The sequence below is a fragment of the Pieris napi genome, chromosome 18 (genome assembly GCF_905475465.1).
Source record: "Pieris napi chromosome 18, ilPieNapi1.2, whole genome shotgun sequence".
Taxonomy (NCBI): Eukaryota; Metazoa; Arthropoda; class Insecta; order Lepidoptera; family Pieridae; genus Pieris; species Pieris napi.
The window spans coordinates 180,223-202,221 of record NC_062251.1 but is presented as its reverse complement, the minus strand read 5'-3'; the positions used below and the strand labels follow the sequence as shown (position 1 = coordinate 202,221).

The 21,999-nt window shown below is 34.1% G+C and overlaps 1 protein-coding gene across 1 annotated transcript; it reads left to right on the top strand.

Annotated features, from left to right (window-relative positions):
- Positions 1-7,353: 7,353 nt before the first annotated feature.
- LOC125058537 (cardioactive peptide) lies at positions 7,354-11,070 on the top strand. Its single transcript, XM_047662625.1, has 4 exons — positions 7,354-7,460; positions 7,527-7,605; positions 9,588-9,655; positions 10,194-11,070. The coding sequence occupies exons 1-4, from the start codon at positions 7,389-7,391 to the stop codon at positions 10,332-10,334; spliced, it is 360 nt and encodes a 119-aa protein (XP_047518581.1). The 5' UTR covers positions 7,354-7,388; the 3' UTR covers positions 10,335-11,070.
- Positions 11,071-21,999: the final 10,929 nt, after the last annotated feature.

The following is a 21,999-nucleotide window of genomic DNA, read 5'->3' as shown; positions in this document are numbered from 1 at the left end:
AAAATTTTGGTGGACACCCCTTATCACTTAGGGGCTTGAAAGAATATAAGCCGATTCTCAGACTTACTGAATATGCATAAAAATTTTCATCAGAATCGGTCGAGCCGTTTTGGAGGAGTATGGGAACGAACATTGTGACACGAGAATTATAATAATAATAAGTATAATAACATTTCCTCGCTGTATTGAGATTTGTGATACTTGGTCGTTGAGTGAGGAAAGCACCAGCTCCGGGGTCACCGGTACTATATATATCTATATATATCTACCAGGCGCCAACTTTAATCTTTGATTAGCGCCTATGCAATTGGACTCCACGGCTCAAGAGATAGCTTTTTATTTGTCTATATTAGACGTGTTTTTAGATTATTTTGATTTATCTCGTAATTTTCAGTATTTACTGAATGATATGAAAGCTATACTGATATGTAAAGCATTTGCTTTACATATTATAACATTTCATTGTAACATAGTATTGTCTTTGATTGACATAACTTTTGCTCATTTAAATAAAACACTATTTTGACCGAATTGAAGTTATGTATTATTATAAATTTACAACTATTTAACATAATTTTAAATTTATCCGACGTTTCGCGTGCTTTACAGCGTGCGTGGTCACGGTGACTGAAGACAAAAGATGTTGAATGTCAAAAAATATCAAAGCTGCAGAGAAAGTTGCATTATCTGTATTTATTTCCCCGGAGTTGGTATCGACTAAAAAATGGAGGGTTTTGATGAGGGTTTTAGTCGATACCAACTCCGGGGAAATAAATACAGATAAATACGGAAATAATTACAAATCATTGTAAATTAAAAGTGTAGATGTGTACTTAAATTCTCTAAAAATCTGTTGCTTTATTTATGTCGAAGATAAATTATTGATTTTATTAAATTTATTCCATCTGGAAACAATGAGAATTGTGCGTTCAGGTTCCATCAAATGCTTTTAATATAAGTTATGTTACGGTGAAAAATTATGCGACACGTTTTAGAAAAAAGCAATGTTTGTCAGGCACAGGTGGCCGATCTACTTGCAGATAAATACCAAAGAAACAGATGAAATGTGATATTATAGCGTTATTATTACTTTCAAATAAGAGTAGATACAACTCTTAAGAATTTTTATCTAGCGAATATTATTTTACAATTAACGAAAAATTGTGTTTTCCTTTCATTCGCGTGTTGTACTAAAAATCGTGTGGGTTTGTATTAAGATTTAATATAAAAACTGTGACACTAATTATGAGGATATTGTTAATTCAAACCAAAGAGACTTTGTTTAACAGTAACAATATAATTTTTTCTATAAAATATTAAGTATTAGTTGTCGTTTGTTTTTTTATTCTCTTTTTGCCTATTAATGTACTTACGTATGTTTTCTATTTCATATATTTTATGTAATCTGTTTTTGCATGTCTATTGTCAAAGTGTTTTGTTTTATAATATGCATGTTAGCCAATAACTAATTTAATGTTTAAAGAACTTTATTTCTCATTACAAAAATTATTTTTTATTTACATGAGAAATTTAATATTAAGTATATACGAACGTGATACACGTCACCGTCAGCTAGCCCAATTTTAGTCTAATGGGCCCATTCTGATGTGTATCTTTAATGCCCTTTTGAACTGATCAATCACGCTAATGTTACGAACCTTAGACGGCAACCGATTAAACAATTGCACACCCTCATACCTAATAGATCTCTTTAAATAATTTAGCGTATAACACTAGATAGATATTGTAGTTAGAAAACACAGATTGAAAGTTTACAGAGCAAAATAGACAGCTTCGTTTATGTATGAAATCGACTAAGGGAAACTGTTAACCATACTACGGTATTAGCTGCTTATCATGCATGTCTCATCTATACTTAGATATGGATTTATAGCATGGGGAAATTCAGTCGAAATAAATATAAAATAAAATATGTTTATTATGGAACATAAGATACATGTATCACTTATTCCACGTCATTAAATTTGAATCGGTAGACATCCCTACTCATCGGCAAAGAAGACAGAGGGTGTAGGCCGAGAGAAAAATCCGGCGTAAAAAACTCTCGGTACTCTTTTAAAACAGCAAATCATCAAACAACACTTATTTAAAACAAATATCGCAAATTAATTAGAAGTAGCCTGTCTAGCACTAGTCCCAGGCCCTTTTATCAACTAGATAATCGTTGACTTTATAGTAAGCCTTTTTACACAGCTTTTCTTTAATACATTTCTTTTAAAAAAATATTAATTTGGTATTTAAGGATCAAAGGGAATGTATTAGAGAAATTTGTGGAGCAAACTTGATAGTTGCGTACCATTCATATTTTTTAAGTCAACGGGAATAGATATCTGTCGAAGTAGACGTGGCTGTTGGCTGTGCCAAAATTCATCTGGAATTGTATAGGAAAAACACCTTTTGTATGGCAATTAAAGTTTATCATAATTTACCTAAGACATTAAAAGATCTTCCCACTAGAGTTTTTAAAAATCGACTTTACTACTTTTGGATAAAATATTCTATAAATGATTATTTGCGTGAAACATTATAATTTATATTCATTTGATAACGCAATAATATATTTTAATAATGTGATATAATATATGAACTTTCGACTGTACCACCATAACATTTTTGTACCACATTCTCGCAATAAATTATTATTATTACAAATAAGAGATAGAGTGTTCTCAAATAATATTATTAATTTGATTAAACCAAAATTACGTACTTTGACGCGCCATGCCTTCAACACGTAATTTTTGCAATATTATTCTTTAATTCACAAAATTACAGTCTCCAAATAAATAAAACTCCAAGACAGCGTTAGGATTAGGCACTCGAAAACATAAGCATGCTACGTAAATTCGACTAATTTGTTATCGTTTGTTGTCACGTGACTGACGTTAATCAATATTTTCAAAAAAATTACATGTGATTACTCTAAATAACATTTTTTATACTGTCAAATATATCAGAGAAAAGGAGAAATCTTCTGTCACTTTCAAGAGTAAGAGAGAGCTCCCTTAAGAGAAAGAGACGCAAGTTTAACCTCAGTTAAAAGTGCCAAATTCAATTGAAATTTGTGGTTAGCTACAATGATGACTGATACCAACCGGTCGAAATAACCTTGTGGTCCTAATCTATATGATTATCTTAATTTATAGATGTCATATTAACGCCATAATTGGTAATTTACATCGCACCTGCCAAAACACTCCACTCTTTGTCAGAAATTCTACAATGTAAAATGTAAAATTAATATGACTAATAATGTAAAATGTAAAATTCCTTTAAATACAAATTTGCGCGCCATTGTGTGTGGCAGAATATGCGAACTTACGATTGTACCACCTGACACATTTTTGTACCATATTCTTGCAATAAACTATTATTATTATTATAAACACAAAATAAGGATTCGAAAGAATTGAGAAAACCTTCTTGCTATTAGTTTTAATATAAAAAAACAAGGTTTGTTAGAACACTTATTTATTTTTTTATTGATGTGGTATCCTGATATGTATATATGTACTATATTTTAATATATGACAATTTTGTTAAACACAATGTTAATAAAAAAAAGTGCGTGCGTACAAAGTACACATGTCAGATGTGAAACTTCTTTGGCAAACTAAATTTTAAGTCTGGTTCATATTTATATAAATCTAAAACTTTACATTTCCGAGACTTAGAGGGAGGGAAAAAGGAAGATATGTTAGGAATTTGATGAATTTAATTTATTTCTTCGATAATAAAAACACGTGGCATTTTAATTTACAATTCGTCATTTGAGATTTCCATAAAATAAATAAATAATAAATAAATCCTTTATTTGCAATGATAGTGGTACAAAATAAAATAAAAACAACAACAAGAAAAGTCCGCACAATCAGCCATACAATAACAGGCATGCAAATGTCATAATAAGAAGTCATTTATGAGTAATTGTTAAACTTATATTCTAAATACTCGGTTACGCTGTAAAAGCACCTTGACTTTAAAAATCTAATCACCTTCCCCTTGAAAACATTACATGGTAGTGATCTATAATTTTTAGGAAGGTGATTAAATATTCTCACAGCCATGGCGTAACAATTCTTCGAGTATAGCGCGGTGCAACATGCAGGCACCCGCAGCCGTGTTGGATCCCTTGGTATATAAAAGCAAGTTTCTTTGTAAGTTTTAAAGAATTGTAGATGCTTCTTGACAGTCATAACTGCTTCATAGATATACAGACTTGGTACTGTCAGAATACCCAGTTCGTGGAAAATTGGTCTACAACTTATAAGGGGTCCAACGCCCATGATAGCCCTAATACATTTTTTCTGAGTAATAAAAACTTTACTCACATCTACCGAATTTCCCCATAAAAGGATACCATAGCGCAAAACTGAGGCAACATAGCCGTGATAAGCAATAATTGCTGCGTGTTTTGAAGCCACTTTGCGAGTTCGACTCAAAGCAAAAACAAATTTATTTAGGCGCGTGCATATCGTTAAAATGTGTTGTTTCCAATTAAGATTTTGGTCTAGTGTTAAGCCTAGAAACTTGGTTGATATAAAATACTAATATTTTAATATTAAAAATATAATTTCTAGAAGGTGATTCGCCCTTCTCACTCAATCGGTCTCAATCGCTAAACGGATTGTCAAAAATTTATGCATCCAGAAATTAATTTTATGTAACTATGGAAAATGTATAAGGTACACACAACAACTTTTATTTCTTTTTGCGTTATTTTCTTAATATTTATTTAATACTAGCTGGCCTGGCGAACATCGTACCGGCTAACAGTCGATTCTTTATTTTTTTTTAATACTTATTCTGCTATTCGGGAATCGGGACACCGGTCTAGCTAGTAAGAAAAAAAAAGAAAGTTGATAAGACAACAAATACATTATGTCAAAAAATAAACATTTACCTTCCCGGAACCCCTCCACTAACACTTGAACTTTATGATATGGTATTAAAGTTCAAATTGCCTTTTAATATTATTACGAATATTTTGTATGGGAATATAGAAGTGTTGTTTTTAGACTTTTTCACTCAATTTTTTTAATTTTTCTCTCCGTAAGAACCATCCTCGTACTTCAAAGAATATTATATTTAAATAGAATTGGCCAAATCGGTCAAGCCGTTTTCACGTTATATCGTGACAACGGAAAACGGATTTAATTTTTATATATGTATATAGATTTAGTACATCTAATCTGTAACACGACATTCATTGCCTGTTAGGCGGAAGTAGGCTGCGTCATTAATAGTAATGAAAATTATTTTCTCTTGTTTTCTCTGTAATTTTTCAGCGGCCATTAACGAGTGACCAACTAATTATAGACGAAACTTCTGTCAGCTAAACAAAGCGAACAAATTGGAAACTTCAACACGTCTCAATTGTCTAACTCGATAGAACTTATAAACTAGCTGTTAACTTTGTGTCTCATAGAATAAATAACAAAACTTCGTTACAAATATATTTTTCACTTCTCTGCTTAAAGAGACTTGTGGAATATGCTCCTTCCTCGGTCCTACAAGGATCTTCGCTGAAGCCCGCAGTTGCATAATTCGTATATAAACACAGTGAGGGAGAAACAGCGAGAAATTTGCTTTAATTGCTTTAATCTATAATATAAAAATGAATCGCGAAATGTGTTGGTAAGCGCATAACTCAACAACGCCTGGACCAATTTGACCAATTCTTTTTTTATAATATTCCTTGAAGTACGAGGATGGTTCTTACGGAGAGAAAAATTAAAAACATTAAGTTAAAAAGTCTAAAAACAACACTTTTCTATATTCCCATACAAAATATTCGTAATAACCCTTAAAAGTCAATTTGAACTTTAATACCATACTATAAAGTTCAAGTGTTAGTGGAGGGGTTCCGGGAAGGTAATTTTTTTATTTTTTGACATAATGTATTTGTTGTATTATCAACTTTCTTTTTTTTATCTTACTAGCTAGACTGGTGTCCCGAATAGCAGAATAAGTATTAAAAAAAAAAAAGAATCGACTGTTAGGCGGTACGATGTTCGCCAGGCCAGCTAGTATGTAATAAATCTAATAAACTCAAATTCAAAATATCTTTGTTCATATATTCAAGTACACTTATGAACGTCAAAAAAGAAGTTAAATTAATTGTAAATTTACATTAACTACCAGTTCGCAAGTCAAGGGCGTAGAGCGGGCAAGAAGAACTGGCAAGAAACTCTACGCACTATTTTTAATCGCCAAGTTTTGAGTCATACAAATTGTTAGAACTGGAGCAAAAGCAGTGCTCCAGCTCTCCACTGCGCTCCGCAGTCCACCCCGAGACACTGACACAGCAATTCGTGCTGGGATAGGATAGGCAGTCACTACTAGATATGTGAGCAGTGTGGGTTGAGAGGACGTACAAGGATACCAGGCAACCGTGGATGGTGAAGTCGGGTTGGGTAGCCCTTGTCGCTGGACCAAAGGACGTACTAGAGAAGGGACAAGGAAAAAGTATCCATAACAGAGGATGGTTAATGTCAAAAGTGGATTAAGCGAGAGATGTGGCGCCTGCCCCTGCGGATAAAGGCGTGATGATATAAATAGAATAAAATAAATTCAAACTCAAAATAACTTTATCCATATAGGTAACCAAGTACACTTATGAACGTCAACAAAAGAGATGTTAAATTGATTGTAAATTTACATTGCGAGAAGAACTGGCAAGAAACTCTTCGCCACTCTTTTTAATCGCCAAGTTTTGAGTCATACAAATTGTTGGAACTGGAGCAAAGCAATCACAAGGATTAGGATTATTTAAATAATCGTCAAATTAAAAAAAAGCTAAATTGATTAATTTATGTTTAACGTTTAATTACAGAGTTATAATTTAATTTCCAAAATCAATAATACATTCAGTTAATCGAGCTTAGTTCGAAGTTAGGTTTCTTTGAAAATTTATCGGCATTTAAAGATATAACTATAGACTTGTCTTTGCTTAGTAAATGTCACTAGAAGATTTTTATCCCAACTACTGATTAATAGAATTTTGGCTATAAAGTGTACCGTGGTAGCTAATTAATAATTATTGATACTTAGCCAAATAATACTTAAAAAGTATTTTTATTTGGTTAATAGTTACACAGTTACAACCATATTTGATAAGCTATAAAACACGAACTCACAAATGATGAACGACCTGTTTAGCTACAAGTTATAGAGCTTAATACCATAGATAATAATAATATATGTAAGCTAATCACCGTTGTATATTGTGTATTAAAATATTAATTTTAGTATATTGTAAAAACACTCCAACACAACCCCGCGTTTCGACAATTGTCAAAACTATTTAATTATTCTTTTTTCACAGATCCGCCATTTTCAAACTCGATCTGTCAAATTTTCCCGCCATGGGTGCGTCACTGCGCGTCTCGATTGTTTTACTTGGAGTTTTGCTTATCACCACCTGCTATTCGGCAAGGGTGAGTATTTACAATAATTGCCATGCTTTTAAATACACGCAGTTAGTATACATATACATTTTTCAGATTCCAAATAATTTCGATCCACGTCTCACGGATGAGATAATAGCGCCAAAGAAGAGACCGTTCTGCAATGCTTTCACAGGTAATGTAAAATTTTAATATCGAAATATATAAAACCTATATATCAATATATAAAAGACTTAAAAGATGACTTAAAGTCTTAAAAGGTTTGACTTTTCGTTTTACTTGAATTGCGACGCACCGTTATGAAAAAACTTGCTGCTGTGGTCTCTGGCAGAATGACCAGCGCTGTGGAAGAGTCTGCTCCTCAGCATAATGCTGATCCATTGCAAATACAGCCACAGCACACACGCATTACACACTTGAAACGAACCGAAAGGGAAAATGAAAAGAAAAAATGTCTCTCATTATTTGTTTTACTTTTTATTTTATTTTCTTCTCATTATTGTTATTATGTATGTGTATATCTTTACAAAATAATACATATTAACATACTGAATTGCAATCCCTATCCACTCCAGTCTACTAGAAACAAATATCCCTTTTACACGCCTGTCTCATTGTTAAACAGATTAACAAAAGCAGTGATGAAAAATTCGGTGGAGATTTTCAGCAACTCCATGGGGACCTTAGTCGAGTTTTAACCTTGCTGTGTTATTTATTTGCTATTATTTTCTTTATTCCTACATAATTATGTATTTACATTGTATATTTGCGGATTGGCGACCCATGCGACTTCAATACAAAGAGTCCCCTCGTGAGTTGTGTTCTCTATTGTGGGCTAGTGCTACTGTTGCATGGATCTTAAGTTCTCTTCATTTTCACACGTGTATATCCTTTCTATATCATATTTTCAAATGTGATTGATCATTATAACATGTGTGAGTGAGAGCAACAATAAAAAATGCGTACGTACAAAGTACACATGTCAGAAGTGAAACTTCTTAGTAAATTAATTATTTCTAAGATAAAAGCCCCAATAGATGATCATGTACGAGTATAATATGATCACTCCATGTATTTTTATATCTATATTCACACTGTTTACACACTGTATACGTGCTAATGATAATTTTTGATTTTTTTTTAAATTTATTTCCTCGATAATAAAAACACGTGTCATTTTAATTTACAATTCGTCATTTGAGATTTCAATAAGACCTACAACGCACTAGCGGCTGGCCGCAATGCGGTGTGCCGCTGCGGCTGGCCGCACATCGATTATTACATGAAACCGCACGATAACAACGCACTGACTTGCGGTCAACCGTCAACCGCTCCGGTTGATCTGGAGCTGCGGCGAGCCGCACCGGTTGAATGATGCGGCGCGCCGCGTCCCCTCCACGCACTCGGCGCGGTTGTATCACTTATTCCACGTCATTAAATTTGAATTTGTAATATTTCAAGAAGCACTGATGAGTGACGATTGCGGCAGACCGCAATAGGACCGCAATAGGGACGGTTAGCCGGAATACGGCATGCCGCTACGGCAGACCGTATATACTGCGGCCTGCCGCAGCGGCACGCCGCATCGCGGCCAGCCGCTAGTGCGTTGTAGGCCTAAATTAATTACATGAAATATAAAATACTAATATTTAATAAATAGAATTTCTATAAGGTAATTCACCCTTCTCACTCTCTCATTCGGGCTCAATCGCTCTCTCCCTTTTCTTCGACAAAAACGCTGCACATCTTCGTGACGTTCCGTAAAAATTTTACCATCATGCGCCTAAAGAAGTTTCACTTCAAAAATAAATGCCGCTACAACCTTTTTAGGTCTAGTCCTCACATTTCTATTTCTGTTTCATGATTATTTGTTGTATAGGCAAGTAGGTGATCAGGCTCCTGTGTCTGACACAAGCCGTCGTGTTGGGTCTATGGCATATGGTTTCTTCACCACGTTTTTCTTCACCGTTTGAGCGAATGTTAAGTGCGCACATAGAAAGTCCATTGGTGCACAGGATCGAACCTACGACCTCAACTAACAAACTACTCAGTTAATTAAAGATTGCTTGAATCAACTATCGTAAAAAAACTATACAAATTCGTTTTAAACGTACATTGCTTTATTGATCAATATTAACAAATATTCGTGCTTTTCAGGATGTGGTCGCAAAAGGTCAATGAACCCTCCCGGAATGCCTCTGCAAGGAATGATGCGATCAAGACAGGTTAATTATTATTTGTTTTGAGAGATGAGCTTATAAATTATAGATACATAATAATAAATTCGAGATACACGAGTGTGAGACAAAAGAGAAAAGATTCAAGTTCGAGTTCAAGTATTACGTAACGAAGTTGGGAGGGGGGGTCCTTTTGTAAAACGTTACGATGCGGGGCGGAGATTGAATTACGCGTTATTGTTAATATTATTTTCGACTTTCCAGTACTTAACACCACATAATGGTAACTTTTAGGTATAAAGAGTCACTAGGTGGTCACGAAACGTTTTACTTGGGTACAGTACAGAAATTCATCAAACACAACAGTTCATCAAATGGAACCCATCATTTGGAATCTAAAAACTATACAGAAGTTAAAACTAAAGAACATCATTTGTTTTTAAAACGGGTTTTAGAGGACACCTAAAAGAAACCAGTAACCGCCTAACACTATATTATATATTTTTATTATATATAATATAGTAGGCGGTTACTATATATTATTATATAGTATATTTTTACTAAATCATCTTTTATTTATCCACAGTTTGAAGAAGACAACTACGACACAGATAACTCCTTAGAAGACCTTTCCCGCCAAATTTTATCTGAAGCAAAACTGTGGGAAGTGGTACAAGAAGCCAGCGCCCAAATTGCCAGACGAAACCAAAAAGAAGCGTTACTTTAAATGTCAAATGTCAGTGGCACAGACTAATTCATTCCTGTCCCTTTCTTCTTTTGTCGATTTATTTTGTCAATATCTATAATAAATCATGTTATATTTGTCAAACCTTTGTTGGCACGACGTGAATGTTATTATAATAGACAAATTGGTAATGCACGTCGTTGTCAATAAAATAATAACTATTTTATGTTCCCCTCAGTTGGGAGTTGTGTAAGCAAACTTTCAACAATTATAATACGTAATAAAAAAAATATTCTTATGATTATTACAGTTCTAATCATATATATATTACTTTATTATTAAAATTCTCACTTATAGAAATTAATTTACGTATTTAGACATCATTATTTGTAGAAGTAAAACCATTATTATGTATCTTCAATTCGAATGTCTGTGTCAAAAAGAAAACAAAATGGCTGACTCCATTGGTAGATTACAGACTGCGTCCGTAGCGTTTTCATGTAATTTTCGCGCCAAACGCGGCAAAGAAAAAAAAACTTTTATTCTTGTACTAAACTAGGAGGTGACATTGTATATATTTAAGAATTCTTGCATTCCGACATGTTTTATTATCTGTGTATCACGATGTGAGACAAATAATTTCGTTCATAATCTGTACTAAAAGCAATTTTTCGAAAATTAGGTTGTCTTTATTAATAAAACTCGTACTGTTTACTCTCGTAGTTGTAAGTAATGTTAATATTGTTCAAATCGGAGAGAAATAAAGTCTTCATTGTAATTTTTTTTTAATTCTGCAACATTATGTACATAACTAGACATTCCCAATGCCGTACTTGACGTTATAAATTCTACTTTCCGGTTCAGCACAGGTAAACACCAAATAAGAAAATCAAAGATTAGAAGACCCCCTGCCCCCATAGTGAAAATTTTTGTTTGTACGAATGTGGTGACGGAGCAAAAATTTAAATAACACAAGAAATTCTCTAAAATTTAATTTATTTCATACACAAATTATATAAATATATTGCTTATATATGTAATTCGCATCTGACCAGCCATAAGATGCGAATTGCAATTTCTATATTGTGGTTGCCATGGTAACGATAATAACTTTTATATAGGCGTCTCCTCTATATATGCTGAATTAATATACATACAAACTTCGCTATAACAAAACTAAATTCGTCAGTTTAAATATTAGTTTTATTCCCGCTCATCTATACCGTCAAAGAGGCCATAGCGTTCATTAGAGAACCATCTAAAACTGTCGTCTGGAAGGTTTTCTGTAAAGAATGGTGGGTTCTGTCGCTGGCCATCATAATAATGGTGCATCTGAAAAAATAATTTAATTATTACACAGTACTGTATTCGATTTAATTCGAAACTGCTGTAATAAGACTTCGTTTAATCAATTAGTTAATTTTTGCTCACTAGATGGCAGTTGTTGCATCTAAAACGCGATATCTATGTCGCAGCCAACTACCTTAATTAACCGTTCAATTAATTGCTTAGCCTTTTAACTAAACAGCCTCGTTTAACTAACGGCCTGAAAGATATTCAGCCTAGCGTTTGTTACATTTAATAAACTGGCTAATGCTTAGGCCATTCGTACGATAGAGTCATGATTTGGTAGAAATAAAAAAGATAAACATATTATGCCATAAAAAAAATCTTTTAAAATTAAATTACCTAAGTGAAATTCACATTATTATTGTCACTACGCTCTTTTATTGTACTTGTTTTTTTCATGAAAATTTGGAAAACACCATCAAAGTTGTGGTTTGCTGACGCCATATTGACATTTTGAGTTCCATTTCGAGTTTGAGAGTGACAGAAAGTAGAAGAACTAAATTAACAGTCTACAGGCTAGGCAAGTAATGAAACTTCATCGATCCAAGTCATTTGCCTAGCTGTTTGATCAACTGGCTGAAAATCTTTTAGGCCGCTAGTTAAACAGCTGGGCTGTTAAGTGAACGGCTAATTAATCTAGTTGGCTGCGACATGTATATAGTGACTCTTCATTAAATAAAAACATGTCTTAAGAGGGGCCTCATAGCTTAGCGGTCTTATTAAGCGGCAGCTAGGTGAGGGGTACCGGGTTCGATTCCCGGTTCGAGGGCAAGTTTTAATTTAATTTAAATTTGTTCTCGGCCTTTGGGAGGGTTGTGCGGTACCGGGCGAGTGCTTAAACCTTACATGGAGGGCATGGTCGAATTTCTAAAGACAAGCACGAATTATAAAAAATCCTATACTTGACGCTGGCTAATGCACAAATCGTGCCAGAGCCATAAAAAAAAAACATGTCTTAATAGATCCGGATCCAAAATCAGACTAGGGTAAAATACCACCGGGGAAGGCCGTGACGGCGTGTACCAGTGAGCTTCTGCCCCTGCTTCAGGCAATTGACCACCCCGCGTTGGCCCAATTAAAATATATATATATATATATATATATATATATATATATATATGAATAACGAGATCAATGAAGACAAATTGTTTTATACCTTGAAGGTGTCAGGGCGTTTCTTGCGAAGGTAGTTGAAGCAACAGGACCTGAAATGACGTGTACCACAGGCGGAAGCGCATTCACTTCCGCACGAGTCGCAGGATATGCCTTGCCCCCATACACTGCCTGTAAATAGAGAATGTTTGAGTAAATAAAATAAAACCAGAAGAATATAAATAGGAAAGCAGAGTTTGAAGAAATACGTCATTTTTGTTTCTATGTATATGTATTTAATTCTCATTCATTCAGATACTAATCATCATAGTCGTAGAATAGTGACGGATCTGACAAATAGTAAACTTTACAGCCATTTCAAAATAAAATAATCGTGTTAGTTTTTTAATTCATATTCTGTTATTAAGAAAATTGGCAGACAAGCAAACAAAAGAGTTTTTTTGAAACAAATAACATTAAAATACACAGTTTTCTAGAAAAATCACATTATTCTATCAGATCCATCACTTTATCGACTGATTAATTTGAAATTTAAAACACATGGTTTTTTTTTATGTAGCCGTAATATTTAGTCAAAGTAATTTTCAAATATGATAACAAGAGGATTTTGGATTTTTTTCAAATACGATATTTTTTTCCGATCATACCGTAATGTTGTGTGCGGTTAAATTAACTGTTAATTCCAAGATTAATAGACCAAAGTTAAATATAAATTTTTAATGATTATTCGTTTATTAAAACCTAACTATAACAATCAAATATACAGTATTTACATAATTCTTAACCTATACAGTAATAATAAAAATAATAAAACAAATTTAAAAGTTTAGTCCTCTGTGGCAGTGCTTAACATTGAACGAAGAAAGCACCAGCTCTGGGGTCACCGGTCTACCAGGCGCCAAATTAATTAAATTAATAATAATTACTAAATAACAAATAATAAGACAAACAAATGTTTTAGTCCAGCACCAATAAGTGAGGCCCTTTATAATATGTAATAAGTGGATCAACTAAATTAAACACACCACTAACAAATTTACCGACCAACCATTTGCCACAGCGTTTTATCTCCAACTTATCGTGTCACAATCGTTGAGCAGAAGAATTGTAAAAGATGATGATGAAAATATAAAAGAAGGTTCAGAGAACTGGCGTACCCACCTGTAGAGTAATCATTAGAAGAATGCGCGTCTTTCTTTATCCGTCTGTACTGAGACTGTGACAATGTTGCTGAGACAGAATTATATATTTTAAACTAGCTGATCCGGCAAACGTCGTTTTGCCATGTATATCATTTATAATAAAAAATAGGGGTTGGTCGTAGAGGGGTGAAAAAAGTAGGGGTTGTATGTATTTTTTAATGCTGTATCATAAAAAAATTTTGTCTAAAAAATAAAAATTTAGGGGTGAAATACCCCTAACATTTAGGGGGATTAAAAATAGATGTTGGCCGATTCTCATAGATACCGGATAAGCACAAAAAATTTCATCAAAATCGGTCGAGCCGTTTCGGAGGAGTATGGCAACGAAAACTGTGACACGAGAATTTTATATATTAGATAATATAGGCGTGAATTTTTGGTGTGAAATTTGTTTAGGCGCATAAAATTTTAACGGATGAAACGCAATAATAATAATATTTGCGTCACGAAGATGTGCAGCGTTTATGTCAAAGGGAGAGAGCTATTGAGACCGATTGAGAGAGAGAGTGTGAAGGTTACCTTATTATACCTATACTATTTTTAAAATTAAAATTTCGTAAAGCGAATTTATGAAATATGTATAAGTATTTTATATTTTATGCAAAATAATTTATTTAAATCTCAAATGTCAAATTGTAAATTAAAATGCCACGTGTTTGTATTATCGACCCTATTAATATTTTAATGACAATTAAATTCCCAACATATCTTCCTTTTCCCTCCCTCTAAGTCTCGAAAATCTAAAGTTTTAGATTTGTATAAATAAATATGAAGAAAACTTAAAAAAATTGTTTTTCTCTCTTTTTTTTTACTAAACAGGGGCCAAACGGGACACTCAATGCCAGAGTGCTCGCAAGTACGGTCCCTTTAGGAATTGGTACGCTCTTTTCTGGAAGGTTCGAAAATACTTCATTATCTGTGTCTTTAAAAACGCTCAGTTGAGGAACGATTGTCTAACGTGCGTGAAACTCAGCTGCAGGTATTAATCCGAACAACTCCTCTAAACCCTCTCCATGATAAATACGGTAGAAGATGCAGTGAATCCGCAAACATACATTTGATAAATGTTTAATAAAAAAAAACGTGTGGCACTTATGCAATTATAATTATTTATTTATTTTTTATATACCTATGAAGTTTTTTTTTCTTTTATATTAATTCAAGTTTTTTCTTTGATAAATTAATTCAATTTACCACTCTACCAGACTCAGACTGATTCCCAGATGATTGACTACCCAACATTGGAATATTTTATAACCAGTAGTCTCTGAGAATAATTAAAGAACGTCATGGACAATACACCTAAATATATACTATGGCACAGTTCACACATAATAAAATTAATAATATATATATTATTAATAAACTATATATATTCAAGTGAAATAAAATATTAAAGTTAGGGCCGGTATGTTACCCCAGAGCAGCCTTGCGATTCTGTAACTCACTTTTCGAACTCATTTTTTTTTTTTTATATAATAGGGGGGCAAACGAGCTTGCGGGACGACCAAAAAGGGCAGTCTACACAGCCCATAGACACCCATTTTTAGTGGGTGCGTTGCCGGCCTTTGAGGGAGGAGTAGGCTCGCTTTTTAAAAAACACTCAACACCGGTTTTCGCAGCACAGAGTTACAGAATCGCAAGGCTGGTACGTACCTCAACGAACAAGTACCGCAATACAGCGAGGAAATGCTAGCGTTAAAGGTAAAGTTCTGGTATGAATAACAAAGTCCAGCCCTGCGATTCTGTAACTCACTTTTCGAACTCACACAGCGGTTTTCGCATCGGCGGTCGCTCTCAAATCAGTCGTGAAGCAGTCATTTTATGATTTGGCATTCTGATAAACAATAAGCTACAAGCTCCCACCTTTTCGAACCTTACAACCTCCCACCTTACAGAATCGCAGGGCTGGAATCCACGAAAAAAATATGACGTAGAAAATTTAGAATAACTACTATTACTTACCAATCAAAAATAACGATAAAATGGCGGCTATTTTCAACATGTTTGCAGCAGGCACTAGTTCTCGAATGAGGGTAGATCCTCCATCCCCTGTTTATATAGAAAACATCCTTTAGGAAGACGCGGGATAAATATTTATCATTCTCTTAACAATTTTCAACTTCGCCACCATTAATATGCATTATTTGCTATGTTATTGATACCTTCGAGATAGCACGGGATTTGAGAAAAACGATGTGATAACGATCGAAACCTTCTCGCCTAGTAACACTCGGAGCGGTATGTGTTTAATTTTATTGTGATATTGCCAGCTGGTGTACGTTTCTCAGCGCAATCAACACTTGTACAGTAAAGGAAACATTGAAACCGTTTAAGATCTGGAGATCCAAAACCTAAAACTCGTGGGTCCGGCACAGAAAGCTGATTACTTACAAGAAAAAACTATACTAAGTGCAAACTTTAGGCCAAAACAGACGGATAATGTCACTGTATTATTATTAGTAAAGATTACGTTTCAAATATTTGTTTAGGCATTAAGTTTAGAAGTAAAAAAAGTATTACGTCAAAGTATTTCTGAATCAATACAACTTAGAGAAGAACGTCAAGGAAACAACGTCCCAGGCTTGCGATTCTGTAACTCACATTTTGAACTCACACAGCTGTTTTCACAGCGGCGGACACGCTCAAATCAGTCGTAAAGCAGTAATTTTACGATGTGGCATTCTAATAAACAATAAACTACAAGCTCCCTCCTTATCAGAATGCCAAATCGTAAAACGAAAAGTGAGTTACAGAATCGCAAGGCTGTTATTAAAGGTTGTCACTTCACATAAGTGAACCTATAGTCGTGTCGTCTGTTGCATTAAAAAAATGTAGATTCAAGGCAACGTAGTTTCTTAATATTTGTATTATTATCTATTAGTTTTAGCGAATATAAACATTAAACGCCATAGGTTATTGCATGGTCATTATATGCATGTAGTTTTTAACAACTACCTTTTAACTATTTAATAAAGCTGAATAAGGAGTCTATCAATTCAATGTGTATTTTATATAAATTGCCAATAAGCTTAACTAGAAAAATTATAAAACAAAGCATTATTATTATTTATTTATTTACACTTCATGGAGGGCATCTTATCAGGCAACCGCTATAAGGAAAAATAAATTAAATAAGGTGAGTGCAAGAAGTGCAAAACTTTATTAGATACCTATACTATTACTTAGACAAAAATAATTGAACAAAACAAAGCTATGTAGACAATGAAAATTATACATGAATCACGATAATTTCATTTAAGATTAGTAGAGATTTAAAGGAAGGTAGAGAAGGAGCTAAGCGAATAGGGACGGGAAGTGAATTCCATAGCCTCACTGCAGAGACATTAAAGGATCCGCGAAGAAAGGCAGAGTTATGGTGATGGGATAACAATGATATTATTTTCGGAGTAGGCTACAGCTGTGAGCTCCCATGAATTTAAAATCGTTCTTGAGATAAAAAGATTTTAGATAGAAGAAGGATTGAAGAGTATAGCTTTAGCAATGATAATACAAAGTAACTTTATTGCCAGTTCTTCTCTTCCATTCTATGCCCTTGATTTGAGAACTGGCAGTAAGTGTAAAATTAGAAGCATTTAATGTTTCTTTTTTGACGTTCATAAGTGTCCATTGTTACCTATATGAAAAAATGATTTTTTACTTTGACTTAAGTATCGCCTAAGAGAACATTTAAACGTTAATTCTCGTACTAGGTTTACTACGAAAATAGCTCGATAACATTACAAATAGATCATAAGTTTTCTATCGAGGCAGGGTTGCTTCAGGCATAATTTTAACTAAGATTTACTTAGCTGAATCTCAAGTGATGAGAAGGAGATAGAGATAACTGGTTTTGAGCTGTGGAGCTCAGCTAGGTAGCTCTCAGGGGCACACCGGAAGCCAGGAACACACCACTGCTGTAGTGGTCACCTCGCCGGGCCTTCCCCGGGGTAACCGGGGATCTTACCCGGCGGGGCTTGACCGCGAGTCTGCCAGCTACCACGGCCAAGTTGAGAATACTCTTAGGCCCCTCACCACCGGATTGACACCAACCGAGTAAAGCCCACCAAGGGTTATAAAGCCCGCCCCCGTAGCGCTCTGTATCAGCAGGGCGCGAACACAGAATCACCACCCGAAGGGGCATATGCCCCGAACGGGCCAAGCACAAGCTCACCCCTCTCCAGGGTTTGCAGCAAATACTACACCGGGTAGCTCTCATATCCGAGAAGAGCGTCTGATCGCGTGATACCACCACCCCTGAAGGCTCTCTTGCCCCCCTCTTTACTGGAAAGGCATCCCTCTTCTTTGATACGAAACGTGGGACATTTGGAGGGACAAGAATCTAGTACCCGTCACAAAACTGGTTAAAAGACTCTGGCATCTGGCCGGCACTGGAATGAACAGCTCGATTCTTAAGCTGTCTTCGAGAGTCAGACGGAGTTCTGTAAGAGAATTCAATAAATCGGAGCATGGGAATCATCCAGATGTGGTATGTTGTCTATGACGTGACAATTTAAGTTATACAATTTATAAGAAACTAGCTGTTGCCCGCGACTTCGTCTGCGCAGGAAATTATTTGTCCAAATGATGTAGCGTAAAAGACATGTTTTATCTACTTTAAATACCAGAAGCGATAGAAGTATCTAATTTCATTTTGGATTCAATTTATTGCTACCAAATGTGCGTTTGAAATAAATTATTAATTTATATTGTAGTTATGGTTCAATAGTTTGGCTATAATGGCTTACATATAAGATATAGATATATATTGTGGCGGTTTTTTTTGTAGGACTATTTAAGATAAACATTTCTATCATATATTACATATGTGTAACTCTAGCGGTTTTGGCAGCGCACGCCAGAATAGCTCGCAGATGGTAGATTTTTTCCTACTTACATAGTTTAGACAATTCAAACAATTTCTTTATAAATTGTAGCCTATGTGTTATTCTGATGTATCGGGTGTTTTTTTTAGAGGTATAGAACTTTAAATTGCAATTAAACAACGATGGATTATTGGACTGACATGATTTTATTTTTATTTGAAAGATAATCTTGTGGCATTACATTTTAAATGTGATTTCTGGCATATGACTGCCACGGCTGGCTCGGATATAGTCCAATCTGGACGTCCAATTTTTCTGTCCGTTGTTCCCGATTTTCATAAGCGAATTTTGTTTAGCGATGAAGCGCACGTCAACAAACAAAACTGCCGCATTTGGAGTGAAGCTAATCCTCAAGTGTATGTCGAAACACCATTACATCCAGAAAAACTGACTGTTTGGTTTTTGGCAGCATTGGTCCATACTTCTTCAAAAACGATAATGGCCAGAACGTTACAGTCAATGGTGATCGGTATAGAGACATGATTACTAACTTTTTCATTCCTGAATTGAACAATCATGATGTCCAAGAGCTGTGGTTTCAACAAGACGGCGCAACATGTCACACATCTCGTGCCACAATCGATTTATTGAAAGACACGTTTGGTGACCGCCTAATTTCACGTTTTGGACCTGTGAATTGGCCTGCAAGATCTTGTGATTTAACACCGCTAGATTATTTTCTGTGGGGCTATGTAAAGTCATTGGTCTATGCGGATATGCCACAAATGCTTGACCATTTGGAAGACAACATTCGCCGTGTTATTGCCGATATACGGCCACAAATGTTGAAAAAAGTCATCGAAAATTGGACGTCCAGATTGGACTATATCCGAGCCAGCCGTGGCAGTCATATGCCAGAAATCATATTTAAAATGTAATGCCACAAGATTATCTTTCAAATAAATATAAAATCATGTCAGTCCAATAATCCATCGTTGTTTTATTGCAATTTAAAGTTCTATACCTCTAAAAAAAACACCCGATATAAGCTATATTATTGTAAAGTTTCATTAAAATCCATTCAGTAGTTTTAACGTAAAAGAGTAACAAACATTCATCTATACCTACAAAAATTCGCGTTTATAATATACAATCTAGCAAAATTGTATTTTTTAAAACTTTGACACTTAAATATGATTTAATAAAAATGCAAATGTCGCTTCATCTGACGAATGAATAAGTAACCGAATTGAGATTCCTTTGAAGGTTATTTATTTTTTAATGTTTGACGTCACATTTATTCGAGTTTTACTAAATATACAAGAATATGACACAATTCTTACACACACACACACTTGATGATACACATCAATCATTTTAGAATAAAAATTTCAAACTAGAGTTATATAACTAACATTAGTTAAGTTATATTTGAGTTAAAATTTATAGCGTAAATAATATCGCACACTTGAGGCCAAAATGAGCCCTTTAGTTTGTACCACACTCATAAATTGTCAAAGTCAAAGTCAAATAATTTATTTCAATTAGACCATCTAAAATGGCACTTTTGAACGTCAAAAAAAAAATATATATGTAAAGAAGATTCTAGTTGCCCATTCCAAAAGGTAGTTTCGTGTGGAGAAGAATGGGCAAGAAACTTCACAACAATATTGTTTACAATATTTTGTTACATTTGTTAAATAATTATATGTGAAGACAATGTACTCTTAGCATAAACTACTATACTAAAAAAGCATTTGTAGCATTATAAATAAAAATAATAATAACAAAAATATGCTAAAGCAAAAAATCAGCAATTAATTTGATTTTGTCCAGGCTCTATGATTGTCCTATGGAGCAGGACCAGCATGTTTCCAAGCATTCTTATCTTGAATCTTGTAATTTAACATTCTGGTATGTCACTTAGATTTACGAACTCTTCACTAAGTCAAGTTAGTTTTTTGTTAATCCAGCGTCGCAATCCCTAATTTTATCTTAGTTATAAGCTCATGTGTTAAACAATTAAGTTATTACCCAGCTTCACACAAAGTGTTTTATTTGAACATATCCATACAACAACCGCTACCGAAATTAATTCCCGCTATCTCTTTTATTTCATGTTCCCAGGTTTGGTGGGCTTCCTCCTTTTTCTTCCCACTGGGCCATACCAAGTAAGGGACTTTTTGACCCATCTAACAAATTTGCACTTTAACTAAATTTTAATTGTAGAAGAAAAAAATCCTAAAATTCTTTAGCCGCCATACACTTAATACTATCAAAAATACATCGCGTTCTTTCGCTTACTAGTCCATTGAAATGTTACATTTGCTGATCATTTGTTAGAGGATGCAATTTTATTTATGGCACATGTAGGGGGGGTCAATACAAGCTTAAAGCCAAGTCTGTGGGGTTGGCATCCTAGTCCCCCGGCCGCCATCTTGGAAAAAGGGGTGAAAACACGTTTTTGGCTATATATCCTAAACTATCCATCGTACAAAAAGTTTGTGATATTTTGTAGCAAATAACTTTGCCTACAATTATGTCTTTGTGACTTTTTATCATAAAGCCAAAATTTAAAAGTTATGAGTATAAAAGTGAAAAAAATACCTTTTTTGCTTAATAACTTTTTTCTTTTTATTTTATCAAAAAATAATGTCAGAACAATTTCGCGCTCCAAAGTTGACCGGGTTTGTCAATGTAGTCCAGTTAGTCAAGACAATTAATTCATTATGATTCCAAAAGTTTTCAAATTTTGATGTAAGGTCGGGAGTGGTATTAAAACAAACTATAAAATTTTGCAACCTGCTCTGCGGTCCGGAACATTGTTAAAAATGCAATAAATGATAATTTTCTCAGTTCTTGAGACCAAAATTCCAAAAGTTCTGCAAAGTTGGAGTGGTGTTAAATATATTATTTTACATCACGTGTCAAATTTGCAACCAATTTAAGTGTACGGAACATTTTTTGTTATTAAAAATTAATGTTTTTCTTTATTAAACTGAAGGAAAACGTTCCAAAAGTTCTGCAAATTTGACAGATATATCGAAAATAAAATAAATAACAAAAAAATTTCCGTACACTTAGGTTGGTTGCAAATTTTATACGTGATATGAAATATTATATCGAAAACTTCCCCAAGTTTGCAGAACTTTTGGAATTTTTTTCACGACCATACAGCAAAAATTAATTTAATTGCAATTTTAACAATGTTCCGGA